Genomic DNA, 18,846 nt, shown 5'->3' on the forward strand with positions numbered 1-18,846 from the left:
CTAGTCATGCCAAGGAGCTTGGATTTTATCCTAAAAGCAAAAGATTTTTAAGAGGGAATGACATAATTATAAATTTATTTTGGAAAGATTACTATGCCTGCGTTGTGGAGAATAGATTGGAGGAGTCAAAACTAGAAACCCATTTGGAAGACTTTTGGAATTCAGACAAGTGAATTAGGCACTCTCTGGCGGTAGAGGTTGACAGAAATTACTAGGCTTAAGAGCTATTTGGGAGGTCAAATTGATACAACTTAATGAGTGACTGAATGGTGAGGGCACCAAAAGAGGGGGGCGGTGTCCAGAATGATTCTGATTTGTGCAGCTAGGTTAATGAAGGTGCTGTCAATTGAGACAAGGAATATAGGATATAGGGCTAATTTAGGGGGTGAGGAAGTGGGACAATCATGTACCCAAAGCTTCTTGGCACCTTTAATACTCTTGGAGTCTAAGAAGAAACTTTGAAAACTACTTATTTAGGTTGTTGAAGCCAAAGGCAAGAGAATGACACTTGCCAAGGAGAACTCAAGAGTGCTAGGGATGTAACCCCTGGAAACACTAATATTTAGTGGTTGTCCCCAAACCTGACTAAATAAGTGGAGCACTACTAAAAATGATTCCAACATCAAAAAGGAGGAAGCTTTAACTTGCTCAGATGCTACAGAGAAGACAAATAAGTAGGGAAAATCCAGTGAGTTAGCCCAGTGGTTCTCAAGTATGACCCAGAACAGTATGGGACCAGCACGACCTGGGGACTTGTTTGAAATGCAGATTACTGGGCCTCACCTCACACCAACTGAATGTTAAATTCTGGGGGTGGAGTCTACCAAATTGTGTTTTAATAAGCCCTCCAGGGGCTTTGATGCATCCTCAAGTTTGAAAACGACTGTTCCACGATGAGAGGTGATGAGGGAAGCCACATTGCCCTGTATGATTTAACTACTTCACCTCTCTTAGCCATGCTTTTTCCCCTATGGTGATATTAAAACTATGTTGCAGTATTGTGACATTTAAAGATACAGGCAGTGTTTCCCCTCATCCCCTTTGGTAAAAGTAAAGGGCAAGATTGCAGAATTAGAGTTATCAAGTAAGAAAGTTTTGAAGTAGACACTAAAATCACCAAGAAAATGTTGGATTGTGTTCTGCATGTTTTATTTTTAAAGGTAGGAAAATGTAACGATTATTAAATTGTTTAATGCAGTAAACAATTAAATTTATTGTTGTTAGACAATAAATGACCAATATTTTTTAAATTGGGGTTAGGTCTAGTTGCCTAGAGAATTTACTTTGTCAAATATTTCCTTTCTCAACAATACCAACTAAATGAGGTTTTAGCCTACTCTGTTAATATGAAACATTCTATTTAGCCCAGCTAGAAGGGGTTCAACTTACATATAATAATTTTATTATCATAGTGTCTCCAACAGTAGATCCTTAAAATGGCCTAGGAAATAATGCATGTAATTGTAATCCTATACCAAATGAAATGTTCATTTCAGTGTGGTTTTTTGTTTAACTCTGAATAATCCAGAGGACAAGTGTTCATGGTCATATTATTTTACTTTTGAAGGCATTCCAAACTTTCAAATTGGTGAGATTTTAAACAATGTAAACAGAAATACTAGGACATATACACATTATTTAAAAAATCTGAACATCTAAATTGTTCAATATTCTCAATGTTAGGCTAAATTTACAAGTATCTTGGTCTCCATTGTTCCACTCTCAGTTCTCAGTGCTCTGTTGTTTTCTACTAAAAGCCAGAAATATAAATAAGTCAGTATTTACCTTTAGCATTCTTTTAGTTTACAAATTTTTGATACCCAAACATTTTTTGAAAGTCTGTAGAGTTCATAAATAATTCACATCCTTTTTGTGTCAGAGGGGACAATTTATAGAAATAGTCATTTGGTAAACAAGTATGGGAGTGAAAATAAAAATTCACAAAATAGACATGTTTCTCCTGTGTTCTAAAGGCTTGCATTTTAATAATTTGCCATTCTCTCATGGCAGAGAAGGCATTTAGTATTCATCAAAAATGCAGAGTATATTTTGTAGTTTCTCTCATTGCCTTCTGAATAATTTTCTGAATGATATGTTACCTTGCATTTGATTAATCTGATCTCTGGATTAATGGCTTTATATTTTCTTCTATTATTTTCATCTCTTTACTCAAATATAATTAATCTCATTCATTTTTAAATTATAGAGACTGTCAGCATGCTAGAAATATATTTTACTTCAAATTGCCATTACTACTAAGTCTCCCAAGATTTTACTTTCTATTATTTTTTTCATTTTATTTTTATTTAGAAAAGACTAAAGTAATTATATATAACAGAAGTAATGTAAACATTTAGATTAATCTAAATGAGCCAACTTAATGCATATTTACTAATGGTTTCTACAGCAAGTATAACTATGCTTTGTGTGTATAGGAAAAATATGCAGTAAGTAATATCAGAAATTATATTCAGGCATAGGTTGTGGGCCGTGTTTTTTTTTCTGAGATAGAGTCTTATTCTGTTGTCCAGGCTAAAGTGCCGTGGCACAGTCACTGCTCACTATAGCCTCAATCTCATGGGCTCAAGGCTGAGGCCTTCCGAGTTAGCTGGGACTACAGGTGTTCACCACCATGCCTGCCTAATTTTTCTATTTTTTGCTCTGGCTGGTCTTGAACTCCTGGCCTTAAATGATCCTTGCACCTCAGCCTCCCGATGTGCTGGGATTACAAGCCTAAGCCACTGTGCCTGGCCAGGACTTATGTCTTAGTTTGGCTTTTTCGCTTTTGGTATGCTTGGTTTCTAAATCTCATAAATTTTTAAGGGTGACTTTTGTTAAAAGATTTCCACTATCAAAACATGAACATAGTCTCAACATCATTAGTCATTAGAGAAATGCAAAATAAAACCACAACATCCATCTACCTGAATGGCTGAAATAAAGATATAGTAGCAATTGTTGGTGCGGTTATACAGAAACAAGAATTTGCATATGGTGCTGGTGGGATTATATAGTGGTACGTCAACTTTAGAAAACAATTTGGCAGTTTCATAAAAAGGTAAGCATAAATTTACTGTATGACCCAGTAATTCTATTCGTAGGTGTCTACCCAAGAGAAATGAAAATATGTCCACACAAAGACTTGTACACAAACATGCTGGAAAGAAACATCTTTCCAGCAAAACATATACAAAATGAAAATTTTTAAATCTATTCCCAATAGCAATGAAAAGTAATAAAGTATGTAGGAATATATTTAATAAAAGAAAGGCATGCGACCTATATGGAGGACACTGCAACAAATAGAAAGGCTCTTGAACAGAAAACTTAACATCATAAAAAATCTAAATTCTCCCAAAATTAATAAATAAACTTAATGCAGTTCCTATTGGAATCAGGATGGTGAAAGGGAATTGAATAAATTTATTGTAAATTTATATGGAAAATAAAGGCTCTAAAATAGCTAAGAGGCCAGGCACAGTGGCTCATGCCTGTAATCTCAGAACTTTGGGAGGCCAAGGCAGGAGTTGAGCCAGGAGTTCAGACCAGCCTGGGCAGCATGGTGATATCTCATCTCTACAAAAAATTAAAAAATTACCTGGGCATGGTGGCGCATGCCTATAGTCCCAGCTATTCAGGAGGCTGAAATAGGAGGATCACTTGAGCCCAGGAGTTACAGTGAGCTATGAGAGCACCATGGCACTCCAGCCTAGGCAACAAAGCAAGACCTGTCTATAAAAATAAAAAAATAAATAGAAAATAAAAATCACCAAAGAAATGCAAATCAAAACCACAATGAAATACCACCTAACCCCAGTGAGAATTGCTTTTTTCAAAAAGTCCAAAAACTGTACATGCTGGCATGGATGTGGAGAGAAAGGAAATCTTATACACTGTTGGTAGGACTGCAAACTAGTGCAACTTCTATGGAAAATAATATGGAGATTCCCAAAGAATTAAAAGTAGACCTACCATTTGACCCAGCAATCCCCTACTGGGTATTTACCCAAAGGGAAAAAAGTCATTTTTTTCAAAAAGACGCTTGCACTAGAATATTAATGCAGCACAGTTCACAATCACAAAGGTGGAATCCACCCAAGTGCCCATCAATTCATGCGTGATAAAACGTCGTATATGTACACTATGGAGGTACTACTCAGCCATAAAAAAAATGAATTAATGCCTTTTGCAACAATCTGGATGGAACTGGAGACTATCTTCCTAAGTGAAATATCACAAGAATGGAAAAACAAACACTACATGTACTCAATATTAAATTAGAACTAACTGATCAGCACACCATGTGCACAGAAGGAAGTAAAAGTCAAAGGCAATCATGCAGATGGGGATGGGAAGGAGAGGGGATAGAGGAAATCATACCTAACAGGTACAATTACACTATCTGAGTGATGGGCACACTTGTAACTTTGATTCAAACAATACAAAAGCAATCCATGTAACCAACACATCTATATCCCCATAATATTCTGAAATTTAAAAAAAATATATATATATATACACAAACACATGAAAATTAACAGCAAGGGGAGACTTATAATATCAGACATTAGAATATGCTATAAAGACACTGTAATAAAGTATAGTATTAGAATAGGAATAGACAAATAGATCAATAGAATAGAATAAGGAATAAAAAAAATAGATCTCATATATCTTGAGATATATTTATGAGAATGTAACAAATGACCAAGGTTGAATTCAGCTGGACATGGAAGGGATTATTTAATAAATGGTGCTGGTACAGAACTGGCTATTCATCTGAAAGAAAATAAAAATGCCCATTCACTCATACTCTGTTTAAAAATGAATTACAAATAATTTCACATGGATCAATGGCCTAAATGAAAGAAAGCAATAAAATCTTGCCAGCTAATCTAAGAGACTAAGTCCACAAACTGGAGCAAAAAGACTTTCTAACCAGGATGGGAAATTCAGAAGCAATGAAAAGAAAGATACATATTTGATAACCTAAAAATGAAAATTGCTTGTATAGCAAAAGTATTATGAAACAATCTTGACAAATAATAAATCTAGAAAAAAAAAGGATTAGTGTTATAAAGAACTGTTACTAATTTCCAGTCAAAAGATAAACAATAGAAAAAAAGGAGCCAGACAAAGGGAGAATAAAAATTACAGCTGGCCAAAATATAAAATAGATGCTTATATTTACTCATCAGGAAAATTCAAGTTAAAGGGAAAATATGATATCATTGGCAAAAATAAAAAGAGCTAAAACACTTACTCCTGGCATGAATGTTACACTCTCAGACATGGCTGATGGAAATGTGAATTGCCACAGTCTCTTTGGAAAGTAATCTGACAACATTTATCTTGTGTGTTTGACCTGCCTGGAGTCAATTCAGTTCCTAAAAATCTATCCCATAAAGGTAAAATTGGTACATAAGGACTTTTGTACAAGACTTGTTTTTAGTAGCAAGATAAAAAAAAAAAGTGTATACATATATGTATCTATGTATACATGTGTATATGTATGAATGTGTATACATACTGGAAACAAAATAAATGTCTAAAATAAGGAAATGGCTGAAAAATTAGTGTATATATATATATATATATACTGTGGAATATTCAGTGATTAAAAAGAATAAATCAGAACTATATTAATACATCTTTTCAGGAAGACGGAGGAATTTTCATGAGATATTGTTGAGTAAAAATGGTAAGATGCAGCAAAGCATATAATAAAAACAATAAAAGAAAACTGTATACCTATTAATATATGTGAGGATTATATCCGTAGAGCATTATAAGTATGGAGAACAATATGAAAGGATGCATACTAGGTTGTTTATAAGGCAGGGAAGGATTGTGGGATAGGGAGGGGTGATGCAGTACCAAGCATAAAAGGAAAAGACTTTAATTTTTAAAAAGGCAGAGTGTAACTATATGTGTGCATTTATATATAATTAAATAGGATTCAGTGAAGCACAAGAGACTTTAATTTTTTTAGAATAATAACCATTTAGAGTTCTTTGCTCCTTGAGAAATTGGTAAGTTTTGTTTTTGCTTTTGCTATTTGAACATTGCTTAGAGAAAGAAGTCAGATAAATGTAGTCTAATTAATCAACTCCCACATACATTTATTCTTCTTCAATTAAAATTATTTCTAATGGAAAAAGTAAGATGATTTGCTTTAGAAAATCTGGAAATTATAGAAAAGTAGTAAAAATATTATTTAAAATGCACCAGTATTCCTACTACCCAAACATAAACACTATAGTATTAATAATTAAGATTTTAGAGTATACCATGTATGCTCTTCAGTTTTGGTTTTCAATAAAATTTAAAATGTAAATCTTGTAAGTGTTGCATATTTTAGTTTAAAATATGTGCCCAGACTTGAATTTTTTAAAATATGAAATAATTTCCATTTAAGAATTATATGATTTATTGTTTTTACCATTTTCTTAGCCATTCAGAGTACACTCGCTATTCTTTTCTAGTTCCTGGCAGACATGGAAAATAATGCACTTTTTCGGGATGATATAGAGTGTCAGAAACTCATTATGGAAGCAATGAAGTATCATTTATTACCAGAGAGACGACCCATGTTACAAAGTCCTCGGACAAAACCTAGGAAGTCAACTGTTGGCACATTATTTGCAGTTGGAGGAATGGATTCAACAAAAGGTATGGAATAATCTTTTATTTAGGGGAACAGAAAAAAAAGGAATTTTAATAAGTAATATATATGGCAAAAAAGTTCTTTGGCGAAATGGCTGGTTGTAGGACAGGGACAGAAAAGGTATAAGATAAGCCTGGGACATACTCTAGTGCAAGGAAATAAGGAAGTACTCAAGGAATGATGGAAACAGGTCAAAAGACAGAGGAAGCAATGTGTAGAGGCTACCACTGTATGAATCTGGAATACTTTGAGCATTAAAATAAATCATGATAGTAAACGATTATAACCTGTTAAATGAATAAATTTCCATGAGTCCACACTGATACAAATACAGTAATAGGGTAATGGGCAGGGGGGAGGGGGGCGGGTATATACATACATAATGAATAAGATGTGCACTATCTGGGGGATGGTCATGCTGGAAACTCAGACTTGTGGGGGGAGGGGGAGAAAGGGCATTTATTGAAACCTTAAAATTTGTACCCCCATAATATGCCGAAATAAAAAAAAAAGAGAGAGAGAAAAGCCAAAAAAAAAAGAAGGGAGCATGAAAAGCTCTTTCTTACAGTAAATGTGGAAAGAAAGATGACATTAGAAAAATTACTATTTGGCAACCATCATAATAATAACTGATTCAGTCATCATTCAGTAATCATTAATGGATGCTCAGACTAGTGGACGATAGACTGAGAACAGGATATTTAGTCTCTCAGCCACTTGTTTATTAGTTACAAAGAGTAAGATAGTATCTTTCTTCATAGTGGAGAAAACTGGTGCCCAGCACCTTTGCCAAATGATCAAAGGTAATGTTGCCAGAAATGAGGCTAAGCAGCAGCACATCTGGCATATTCTTGCCAAAAGTTAACAACCAATTTAGTCATGAGGAAAAAAAAGAAGCAAGCGTAAATTGAAAGCCATTCTAAGTAACTTGTCTGTAGTATTAAAAAATGTCAATATTGTGAAATACTAAAAAGATTCAAGAATTGTTCCAGATTACAGGAGACTAAGGAGACATGACAACTATTATAATGCATCATCTTGGATTGTCTTTTACTCTAAGGGACATAATTGAGACAAATTATAAAATCCAAATAAGTCTATAGATTAGATAATAACATTGTATAAATGTTAATTTCTGGGTTTTGAATATTGTATTTTGGTTTTATAAAAATTTATTTTGAGGAAGATACACTAAAGTTATTTAGGGGTATAAGGGCACCATTTTTTCAGCTTACTCTTAAGCAGTTCAGGAAAAAAATACATGCGCTATATACACATACATAAAAAGCAAATGTAGTGAAACATAAACATTTGGGAAATGTGGGTCAAGGGTATCTGAGAATTCCATTCCTACAGCCATTCTTGCTAACATTAAAAATAATAGCGACAAAACTATACATAGTGCCCACTGGGTGCCAGGTATTATGCTAGAAGCTTTGCTTGTATTCTCTCTCAGTACACACTGGTCTCTCATTTCTCTGAATTCCTAGTACTAATAATCTGCAATTCCCTGACAGTACTCCTCTGACTTCTGCCTGTCTGATTTTAGTTCATTCTAATTCTTCCCTCCCTGATCCTCCTATCCTAGCCCCACTGGTCTTCTCATTCTTCCAACATGCCAAACATTTTATCCACATCAGGGATAGTGCATTAGCTGTTCCTCTCACTGAAACAGTCTGCCCCCTGATACTGAAGTGCCCAGCAGAATTTATTCAGTCAGATCTGCTCACTAAATGTCAACTTACCAAAGATGCCTTCCATGACCATTTAGTAGCAACCTCTTGCCCACCGCTTTCTAACCTTTTTCCTGCCACTTTTTATCTTACTCTGCATTATGTTTCTTCATCACACCTGATATGTTTGTTTATGGTCTATCTACCTCTTCCCTCAAAATAAGCTCCAGAAAAGCAAGGAGTTTGTTCCGTTCACTAATATATTCCCAGAGCCTAGTATAGTGCTTTGTATATAGACAGCATCCATAAGTATTTGCCAAAAGAAGGAAGGTCATCTTTCCCATCTCTTGAATTAATTATATGACTAAAGCCCTTGATATATTAATCACATTTAAAGGTTCCTCTTCTATGTGACATCTTTAAGGAATATAAAATTATATACTCTAATGGAAAGTGTTGTATTGTTATTTAACTTTTAGGTTCATGTAAGCAAAGACTATAAGATCTCTATATATTAATATGTTTTATCCCACATAACGTACAACACAGTGCTATGTGTTTGTGGATGCTTAAATTCTTAGATATAGGCTTGATGGCTGAATGGCACAGAAATATATAAAATAACTGATTAGGGTTATAGTATAAATATTTCAAACCGTGATCCAGATAATCTCCAAATGCTTATTATTAAGTATCTAGTATTTGCCTAGAACTGGTGCCAGGCTTTGTAGTCATTACTTAACGCTCTTCATCTCCTTCATCTTTACCTCTCGTTTTCAAGACTTTAACTGTTACCTCTGCATTGATCTATATGTTATACTCTCGCAAGTATATCTTATTCTCGCAAGATATAAATCATTCTCATATTTCCAGTTGCATAAAATATCTATTTGATGTTTGGCTTTCACCTCAAACCTGGTGTGTGCAAATCTTCTCTGACCATGTCTCCCAGACTTGAGACCTTAGAATCATAGTTCAGTGGACATCAACTCTGGCTCATTTAAAACAATATGGAATTTGACCAGGCACAGTGGCTCACGCCTGTAATCCCAGCACTCTGGGAGGCCGAGGCAGGAGGATTGCTTGAGTGTAGGAGATTGAGGTTGCTGTGAGCTATGGTGACACCACAGCACTGTAGCCACAGGTGATTGAGTGAGACTCTCTAAATAAATTAATAAACAAACAAACAGATAAGGAATTTATTGGAAGGCTATGAGAAAAGGGCATCCTTGCTTTTTCATAATACATGCTTCAGCTTTTAAATCCTATAAGCATCCAGTTGATTAGCTTTAGGTCAGTCCTGGGCCCTAAACTTGCAGGGGCAAAGAAAATAGTATCTATCTTTTCAGTTTTCTGGGAGATGGACTACTGCCTCCCATCAAGGCTCATACATACAAGTGGAAAATTACCCAAGCAGGGGAAGAGGACTAAATACGAACCACTCAAATTAAACAATATTGTCTCTGTGTTTCTCTCTTCCCATCCTTTCTCTCTTTCAAACCTTAAATTCTGACAATCACAAAGTCTTCCTTTTAAATGGGTCTTATTTAATTCTTCCAAATTTCTACTGCCAACCTTCTAATTCCAGTTAGCCTCCTATCAGCCTACATATTTTAATCATGTTAATTTAGGGGAAATAGCATTCCTTATGTTGTTAATATGTGCCAGGCCTTATGCAAGCACTTGACCTATATTATTTCATTTCACCTTCATAACAGCTCTAAGAGCAGAATGTTATTCTTGCTCTCTTTTATAGATGATGACACCAAAACTTAGAGAATTTTCCCAGGATCACACAACTGATTAGTGATGGGATCAAGATTCAAACAGGCATTTTTACTTTGGAGACAATACTCTCTGCTCCATTAACTCTTTGTTAATATGTCACTACTCTGCTCAAAAACTCTAGCAAAGGGATTCAGAAAAATGGCAGAGTAGAGATAACTCTCCAGACTTCCGCTCCCAGAGAAGGAGACACAGATCTTGGTCTCCTACGCCAGTGGATCTCCCCACTACAAGGACAGCATTGAGAATCCGCACAGGAGCAACGTGGAACTCATAAAAGGATAAACAAGGTGACCGGGAAATAAGATCACTTTCTCAGGAGACTGCAAAGCAAACAATAGGGCACGTGGGAGGGCGCCAGCCCGCCAGGCCAGGGGGTGGAGTGGGATCAGACCCACAGGAGAACTCCTTGCTTCCTCATCGACCTCCACACCCACCCAGCCAGGGACCTGTCTGAAACAGGAAAAGAGGGTGCTGGAGGGTGTGGTTGATGGTGAAAGGCGGCAGCGTGGTCTCCCCTGAGCCCCGCTAGGACGGCTCCAAGATGGGAGGTAACTGATCTGCGCCGACCAGAGAGGCAGTTACAGGTCTCGCCTGTGTTAACCAGGGAGACTAAGCGGGGGCTCTAAGTTGGAACTGCCCCGGGTGAATAAAACCGCACAGGGCGGGTCAGTAAAAGTGTGGGCTCCGACTGATCAGGCCGTAGGGCAGGCGGTGTGGAGGAACCTAAGCCTATATGTCCTATTGACCCAGGCCCCCAACCCGGCACCTGCTGCACCCTAATCAGTCGCCCCCCCGTACTGGTGCCCTACGAGTGGGCTAGCAATCGCCACTGAGGGGGTCTACAGCCCAGCCATCAGCTGGTAAGCCCCCACCCCCACCCACCCTAGAATCTCCCCTGGCAAATCCTGCCCCTACACAATCTGCCATCGGCTTGTCAGGCCTGGCTCCATCAAGGATCTACTGAGAAGTCTAGCAGCGGAGGGGAGTTACAGCCACTGGGGCGCCAGGGTGCAAGGCAGAATGGGGAGAATACCTCCTCCCCTCAGCCCGCATCTCTCTTGCCCAAAGTGGTAGGCTCCACCCCTAGAAGCAGGGCAAGACGAGAAAGCCCACATTCCCCAAAAGCTACCCCATCAGGGGAACCTTCCAAGTGTGGTTGAAGAGCTCCCCCCAGTTGTAGATCAAGAAACTACAAAAAGTAGACAACTGAGCTATAGCAATTGACCCAGATGGGGAGGGCCCAACGCAATTCAAAGAATTAAGCCGAAAATACTCCCCCTAGGAAATACACCAGCTCTCAAGAAATGGAGTCTGAACAAACCTAAAACACTAAAATGACAGAAGAAGAATTCCAAAATCGGATTGTTAAAAAGCTCAATGAAATGCAAGAAAAAAATGGATAACCAACACAAAGAAACTACAAAGAAGATACAAGAATTGGAACAAAGATTCACAAAGGAGATCGACATCTTGAAGAAGAATCAATCAGACATCCTCGATATGAAGAATTTATTCAGGGAAATTCAAAATACAGTGGAAAGTCTCAAAAATAGGGTAGACCAAACAGAAGAAAGAATCTCAGAGCTGGAAGACAACTCATTCAAATCAAATAAGTTAATCACAGAGTTAGAGCAGAAAAATAAGAGACATGAGCAAAGCTTACAAGAATTGTGGGATTATACAAAGAAAAATAACCTGCGGGTTAACTGAATTAGGGAGAAGGAGGAAGAAAAAACCCAAGGGTTAGATAAGCTTTTTGAAGAAATAATCGAGGAAAACTTCCCAGGTCTAACAAGTAACCTAGAATTAGAAATACAAGACGCTAAAAGGACTCCAGGCAGATACAATGCAAACAGGAAAACACCACGCCATGTAGTCATCAGACTGACAAAATAACAACAAAAGAGCCCCTCCTACAAGCTGTTAGATGCAGGAAGGAAGTTACATATAAAAGAAAACTGATCCCAATAACTCCAGATTTCTCAACTGAAACAATACAAGCAAGGAGGGAATGGGGACACACTCTCACTCTTTTAAAATAATGCCCAGCCTAGAATCTTGTACCCTGCAAAACTAAGCTTCATATATGAATGAGAAATTAAGACATTCTCAGATAAGCAAAGTCTCAGAGAATTCACCAAGACAAGACTAGCCCTACAAGAAGTACTCAAAACAGTGTTACGCACGGAACACCATAATAAAAACTCACAAATGTAAAAACAACCAAAACCCAAAGATTAAAAGCCAGATATCACAATGGCTCAAGAGAAATCAAAGGAACAACATCCAACCCAACAGAATGAACAGTAATCTACCTTACCTATCAGTTCTCTCAACAAATGTGAATGGCTTAAACTTTCCACTCAAGAGACATAAGCTGGCTGAATGGATAAGAAAATACAGGCCAAGTATATGCTGTCTTTAGGAAACACATCTAACCTGCAAGGATGCCTATAGACTAAAAGTAAAAGGGTAGAGATCAGTATTCCAGGCAAGTGGAAGCCAAAAGAAGGCTGGCGTGGCAGTTCTAATTTCAGACAATTCAGTTTTTAAACCAACAAAAGTAGTGAAAGACAAAAAGGGTCATTATATAATGGTGAAGGGCACAGTTAAACTAGAAAAGATAACAGTTTTAAATATATATGCACCCAACTTAGGTGCACCCAGTTTCATAAAGCAAACCTTACTGGATCTAAGCAAATTGATTAATAGCAACTCCATAATCACCGGAGATTTCAACACCCCGCTGACAGCACAAGACAGATCCTCCAAACTGAAAATTAATAAAGAAATAATGGACAAAAACAAAACTCTGGAACAATTGGGTCTGACTGACATCTACAGGACGTTCTACCCAAAATCCACTGAATATACGTTCTTCTCATCAGCTCACAGGACATTCTCTAAGATTGACCATATCCTAAGACAGAAAGTAAACCTCAAGAAATTTAAAAAAATAGAGGCCATACCATGTATCTTCTCATATCACAGTGGAATAAAACTAGAAATCACCCTAAGAGAAACTCACACTTCAACACAAAAACGTGGAAATTAAACAGCCTCCTACTAAATGATTACTTCATAAATGAAGAAATCAAGATGGAAATTAAAAAATTCTATGAACAAAATAACAATGGAGAGACAAGTTATCAAATCCTCTGGGACACAGCTAAAGCAGTTCTGAGAGGAAAGTTTATTTCCATAAATGCCTATAACCAAGAGTCAAACAGATCACAAATAGACAATCTAATGAAACGACTCAAAGACCTGGAAAAAGAAGAACAGACCAACCCTAAACCCAGCAGAAGAAGTGAAATAAATAAGATCAAATCAGAACTAAATGAAATTGAAAACAGAGAAGCTATTCAGGAGATTAATAAAACAAAAAGTTGGATCTTTAAAAAATAGACAAAAAAAATTGACACACCATTGGCTAGGCTAACAAAAAGCAAAAAAGAGAAATGTCTAATAAGCTCCATCAGGAACAAAAAAGGAGATATCACAACTGATCCCAAGGAAATACAAGATACAATTTATGAATACTACAAAAGTCTTTATGCACACAAACTGGAAAATGTGGAGGAAATGGACAAATTTCTAGAAACACACAGACTCCCTAGACTCAACCAAGAAGAAATAGATTTCCTGAACAGACCAATCTCAAGAGCTGAAATAGAAACAGCAATTAAAAATATCCCTAAAAAGAAAAGTCCCAGTCCAGATGGTTTCACACCCGAATTTTATCACACTTACAAAGAACTAGTACCTATCTTGCAAAAACTATTCCACAACATCGAGAAGAATGGAAACCTCCTGGACACCTTTTATGAAGCGAATATTACTCTGATACCAAAACCAGGAAAGGATGCAACAAAATAAGAAAACTACAGACCAATATCCCTAATGAATATAGATGCAAAAATTTTCAACAAAATCTTAGCTAACCGAATCCAGATGCTTATCAAAAAAATAATCCATCACGACCAAGTGGGCTTCATCCCAGGGATGCAGGGATGGTTCAACATACGTAAATCTATAAATGCAATTCACCACATAAACAGAAGCAAAAACAAAGACCACATGATTCTTTCAATAGATGCAGAAAAAGCTTTTGACAAAATTCAACACCCCTTCATGATACGAACACTTAAGAAAATAGGCATAGAAGGAACATACCTAAAAATGATACAAGCCATATATGACAGACCCATAGCCAACATCATACTGAATGGGGAAAAACTGAAATCATTCCCACTTAGCACTCGAACCAGACAAGGCTGCCCACTATCTCCACTTCTGTTCAACATAGTGCTGGAAGTCCTGGCTACAGCAATCAGACAGGAAAGTGAAATTAAAGGTATCCAAATAGGGGCAGAAGAGATCAAACTTTCACTCTTTGCTGATGATATGATATTATATCTAGAAAACCCCAAAGATTCAGCCAAGAAACTCCTGGAACTGATCAATGAATTTAGTAAAGTCTCAGGATACAAAATCAATACACAGAAATCAGAGGCATTCATATACGCCAACAGCAGTCTAATTGAGAATGAAATCAAAGACTCAATTCCCTTCACAATAGCAAAAAAGAAATTAAAGTACCTAGGAATATACTTAACCAAGGAGGTAAAAGACCTCTACAGGGAGAACTATGAAACACTGAGGAAGGAAATAGCAGAGGATGTAAACAGATGGAAATCCATACCATGCTCGTGGGTCGGCAGACTCAACATCATTAAAATGTCTATACTACCCAAACTGATGTACACATTCAATGCAGTACCTATTAAAATCCCATCAGCATTCTTCACAGATATAGAAAAAATAATTTTATGCTTAGTATGGAAGCAAAGAAGACCCCAAATATCAAAAGCAGTTCTAGGCAACAAAAACAAAATGGGAGGTATCAATATGCCAGATATCAAACTATGCTACAAAGTTGCAGTAATTAAATCAATCTGGTATTGGCACAAAAATAGAAATATTGACCAGTGGAACAGATCTGAGAACCCTGATATAAAACCATCCTCATATAGCCATCTAAACTTTGACAAAGCTGACAAAAACATACGCTGGGGAAAAGAATCCCTTTTCAATAAATGGTTCTGAGAAAACTGGTTAGCCACTGTCAGAAGGCTAAAACAGGACCTACACCTTTCACCTCTCACAAAAATCAACTCACGCTGGATAACAGACTTAAACCTAAGGTATGAAACTATTAGAATTGTAGAGAAAAATGTTGGAAACACTCTCCTAGACATCGGCCTAGGCAAAGAGTTTATGAAGAAGTCCCCAAAGGCAATCACAACAGCAACAAAAATAAATAAATGGGACATGATCAAACTACAAAGCTTCTGCACAGCCATAGAAATAGTCATGAAAGTAAACAGACAACCTACAGAATGGGAGAAAATTTTTGCATCCTACGCATCCGATAAGGGACTGATAACTAGAATATACTTAGAACTCACAAACATCAGCAAGAAAAAATCAAATAACCCTATTAAAAAGTGGGCAAAGGACTTGAACAGAAACTTTTCTAAAGAAGACAGAAGAATGGCCAATAAACATATGAAAAAATGCTCAACATCTCTAATCATCAGGGAAATGCAAATCAAAACCACAATGAGGTATCACTTAACTCCAGTGAGAATGGCCTTTATCAAAAAGTCTCCAAACAATAAATGCTGGCGTGGATGCGGAGAGAGAGGAATACTCCTACACCGCTGGTGGGACTGCAAACTAGTTCAACCTCTGTGGAAAGCAATATGGAGATACCTTAAAGCGATACAAGTGAATCTACCATTTGATCAGCAATCCCATTGCTGGGCATCTACCCAAAAGATCCAATGACACTCTACAAAAAAAGACACCTGCACCTGAATGTTTATAGCAGCACAATTCATAATTGCAAGGCTGTGGAAACAGCCCAAGTGCCCATCAATCCAAGAATGGATTAATAAAATGTGGTATATGTATACCATGGAGTATTATTCAGCTCTAAGAAACAGCTATAGCACATCTTATATTTTCCTGGTTAGAGCTGGAACCCATATTACTAAGTGAAGTATCCCAAGAATGGAAAAACAAACACCACATATACTCACCAGCAAACTGGTATTAACTAAGCAGCACCTAAATGGACACATAGGTACTACAGCAATTGGGTATTGGGCAGGTGGGAGTGGGGAGAGTGGCGGGTATATACATATATAATGAGTGAGATGTGCACCATCTGGGGGATGGTCACGCTGGAAACTCAGACTTGTGGGAGGATGGGGGAAAGGGCATTTTTTGAAACCTTAAAATTTGTATCCCCATAATATTCCAAAATAAAATAAAAGGACTACCAAAAAAACCCCAAAACTCTAGCAATCTTCATTTGTTACTTCATAAGATGTTAATTCTTCATTTTGGCTTTCAAGACTTTCTGTAATCTGGCCCTTGCTACTTGACCAACTTTATTTCTGAGTCTTTTCTTAATAATCGAATACTCTGACCTATCCTGTTCGAGCTACTTTTGCCAGCCTTAATTGATTTTATTCCCAGTATTTAATAAAGAAGAGCAATTAATTAGTTAGATGATAGTCTGATCATTAGGCTCATGGTCTCTTCATACATATGTTTAGTATAGGGCCCAACAAATAAACTAATAATGGTTCTAAATAGGTACTAAGAAAAATTTTAGACTATATTTGTGCTTTTTTAAAGGTTAATTCTTCAGTACAAATTAGGAAAGTCCCAAAGATTTTATGTAGAATTTTACAATTATTAGGATTTTGTTATTTTTGGATATTTGAATTTTTCAAAGATATAAATTTGAGACTATGATTTAATATTTTATGTTTTAAGAATATGTTGGAAATTAGCAAGGGAACTTTTAATTACCAACTCATAAGGCTATGATAGTGCTTAGTAAACCAGATCTAAAATAAATAACTTAAAAAGAAAAATATTCTTTAAATTCATTAGTGAGGAGATATAATTAGCTTTTTATTTGATGGAAGAAAGTTTTTATTTGATTTGACTTATTTGATAGGAAGAAGATTTTAAGATCATCTTTGGAGTGATCTATCAACTATACTAGTATGTTAAATAGTCTGAGCATATGAGCAAAATCTCACTGTAGCTAAAAATTATAAATAAAGATTATTCAAACTCAAAAATATTTTTAACAGCTACCATGTACAAGGAACTCTGTTCGGAGCTGTGAAGAATACAGAGGTGCAAAAAGATTTGGTGTCTATCCCAAATAACTTAGAATTTTGTGGGGTAAATAAAAAATACAACATATGAGAAAATATCTATATGTATAACAAAACTATTTCTAAGTTTTAGGAGATTATCGGTTTTATCAGTGCTCTGATGACCTAATTGTAACAAATACTTTAGAATAAATGTCATGATCGTAATTCTATAAGGTGAACACTGAAGCTTAAAAGAGAGACGTGGACTCTAAGCGAACTCTTTATAATTGAGGGTTAGGTTTTTAGAGGGGTGATGTTTTGTTTTGTTTTTAAACCTCATTGGTCTCACCTCATAAAGAGTACAAAAGTTCTGGAATTCTTAAAAAGAAAATATATGCTAACAGGCAGCAAGTCCCTAAATTTCCTGTATTGTTAGTTCTCAATGAACATAACCTGTGTTTATGCCCTTGTCCTTCCTTATTGTCATAGAATGTGTCCCCCCTTCCTCCTCCCATGAAAGTCAGCTCCTCTGCCTGTGCTCTGCACACTGCTTTCTTGCCTCCCCAGGAACCTTAAGCTATGAATTATGATCCCTTTCATCTCCTGTATTTTCAGCTTCTTTCCTCTCAACTAGATACTTCCCATTAGAATTCATACATGCTCAAGGTTTTCCAACTTTAGAAGCAAAACAAAACAAAATCAGCCTCAACCTACTTAGTAATTTCTTTCTCCTCACATTTACAGCCAGACTGATTTCTTAGAAGAATCCTCTGTTCCCAATCCACTGTCTCCATTTTCTCACCTACCAGTCATGTTTTAACCACTCAAATAAGGAACTTCTCCCCAAAGTCACCAGTGACCTCAATGTAGCTAAATTCAGTAATGGCTTTTAGTCTTCTTCTAACTTGATCCTCTCAGTAGCACCTGACACTGTTGGCAGACCTACCTGCAATATACTTTTTTCCTTAAGCTCCATGACACTAAACTCTCCTGGTTTTCTTCCCACTTCTGGGTACTGCTTCTCAGCTTCCTTTGACAAATAATCCTTGACCACTTGACCTTTTTATACTGCGGCCTGGAACATAGCAAGAGATGAGGTCACAGATGTAGGTAGGGGCTTCATGGAATATAATAAAAGTATTGTTGTGAATGCTAATAATATTAGACTTTTATATGTATTTAATATAATTTCATAAAATAGTCAATCACGGTGGAATTTTTATTTGCATAACTTCTATATGTTACTATTAAGGAGCAACAAGCATTGAAAAGTATGATCTCCGTACAAATATGTGGACCCCTGTAGCGAATATGAATGGGAGGAGGCTACAGTTCGGTGTTGCAGTGTTAGAAGACAAACTGTATGTGGTGGGAGGAAGAGACGGGTTGAAGACTTTGAATACTGTAGAGTGCTACAACCCCAAAACAAAAACTTGGAGTGTGATGCCGCCGATGTCCACACATAGGCATGGCCTTGGTAAGTATAACTGCAGATTCACTCAAGATACTGCATACTATACAACCACAGCAT

The 18,846-nt window shown here is 36.6% G+C and overlaps 1 protein-coding gene across 1 annotated transcript in view; it reads left to right on the plus strand.

The window, feature by feature from the left end:
• KLHL5 (kelch like family member 5) overlaps positions 1–18,846 on the plus strand; it is a 71,648-nt gene that overhangs the window by 31,965 nt on the left and 20,837 nt on the right. Inside the window, exons 6-7 of the mRNA XM_012753904.2 lie at positions 6,486–6,672; positions 18,568–18,792. Of these exons, the coding sequence (XP_012609358.1) occupies positions 6,486–6,672; positions 18,568–18,792 (412 nt within the window). The remainder of the gene's footprint in view (positions 1–6,485; positions 6,673–18,567; positions 18,793–18,846) is intronic.

Source organism: Microcebus murinus, chromosome 3 (genome assembly GCF_040939455.1).
Source record: "Microcebus murinus isolate Inina chromosome 3, M.murinus_Inina_mat1.0, whole genome shotgun sequence".
Lineage (NCBI taxonomy): Eukaryota > Metazoa > Chordata > Mammalia > Primates > Cheirogaleidae > Microcebus > Microcebus murinus.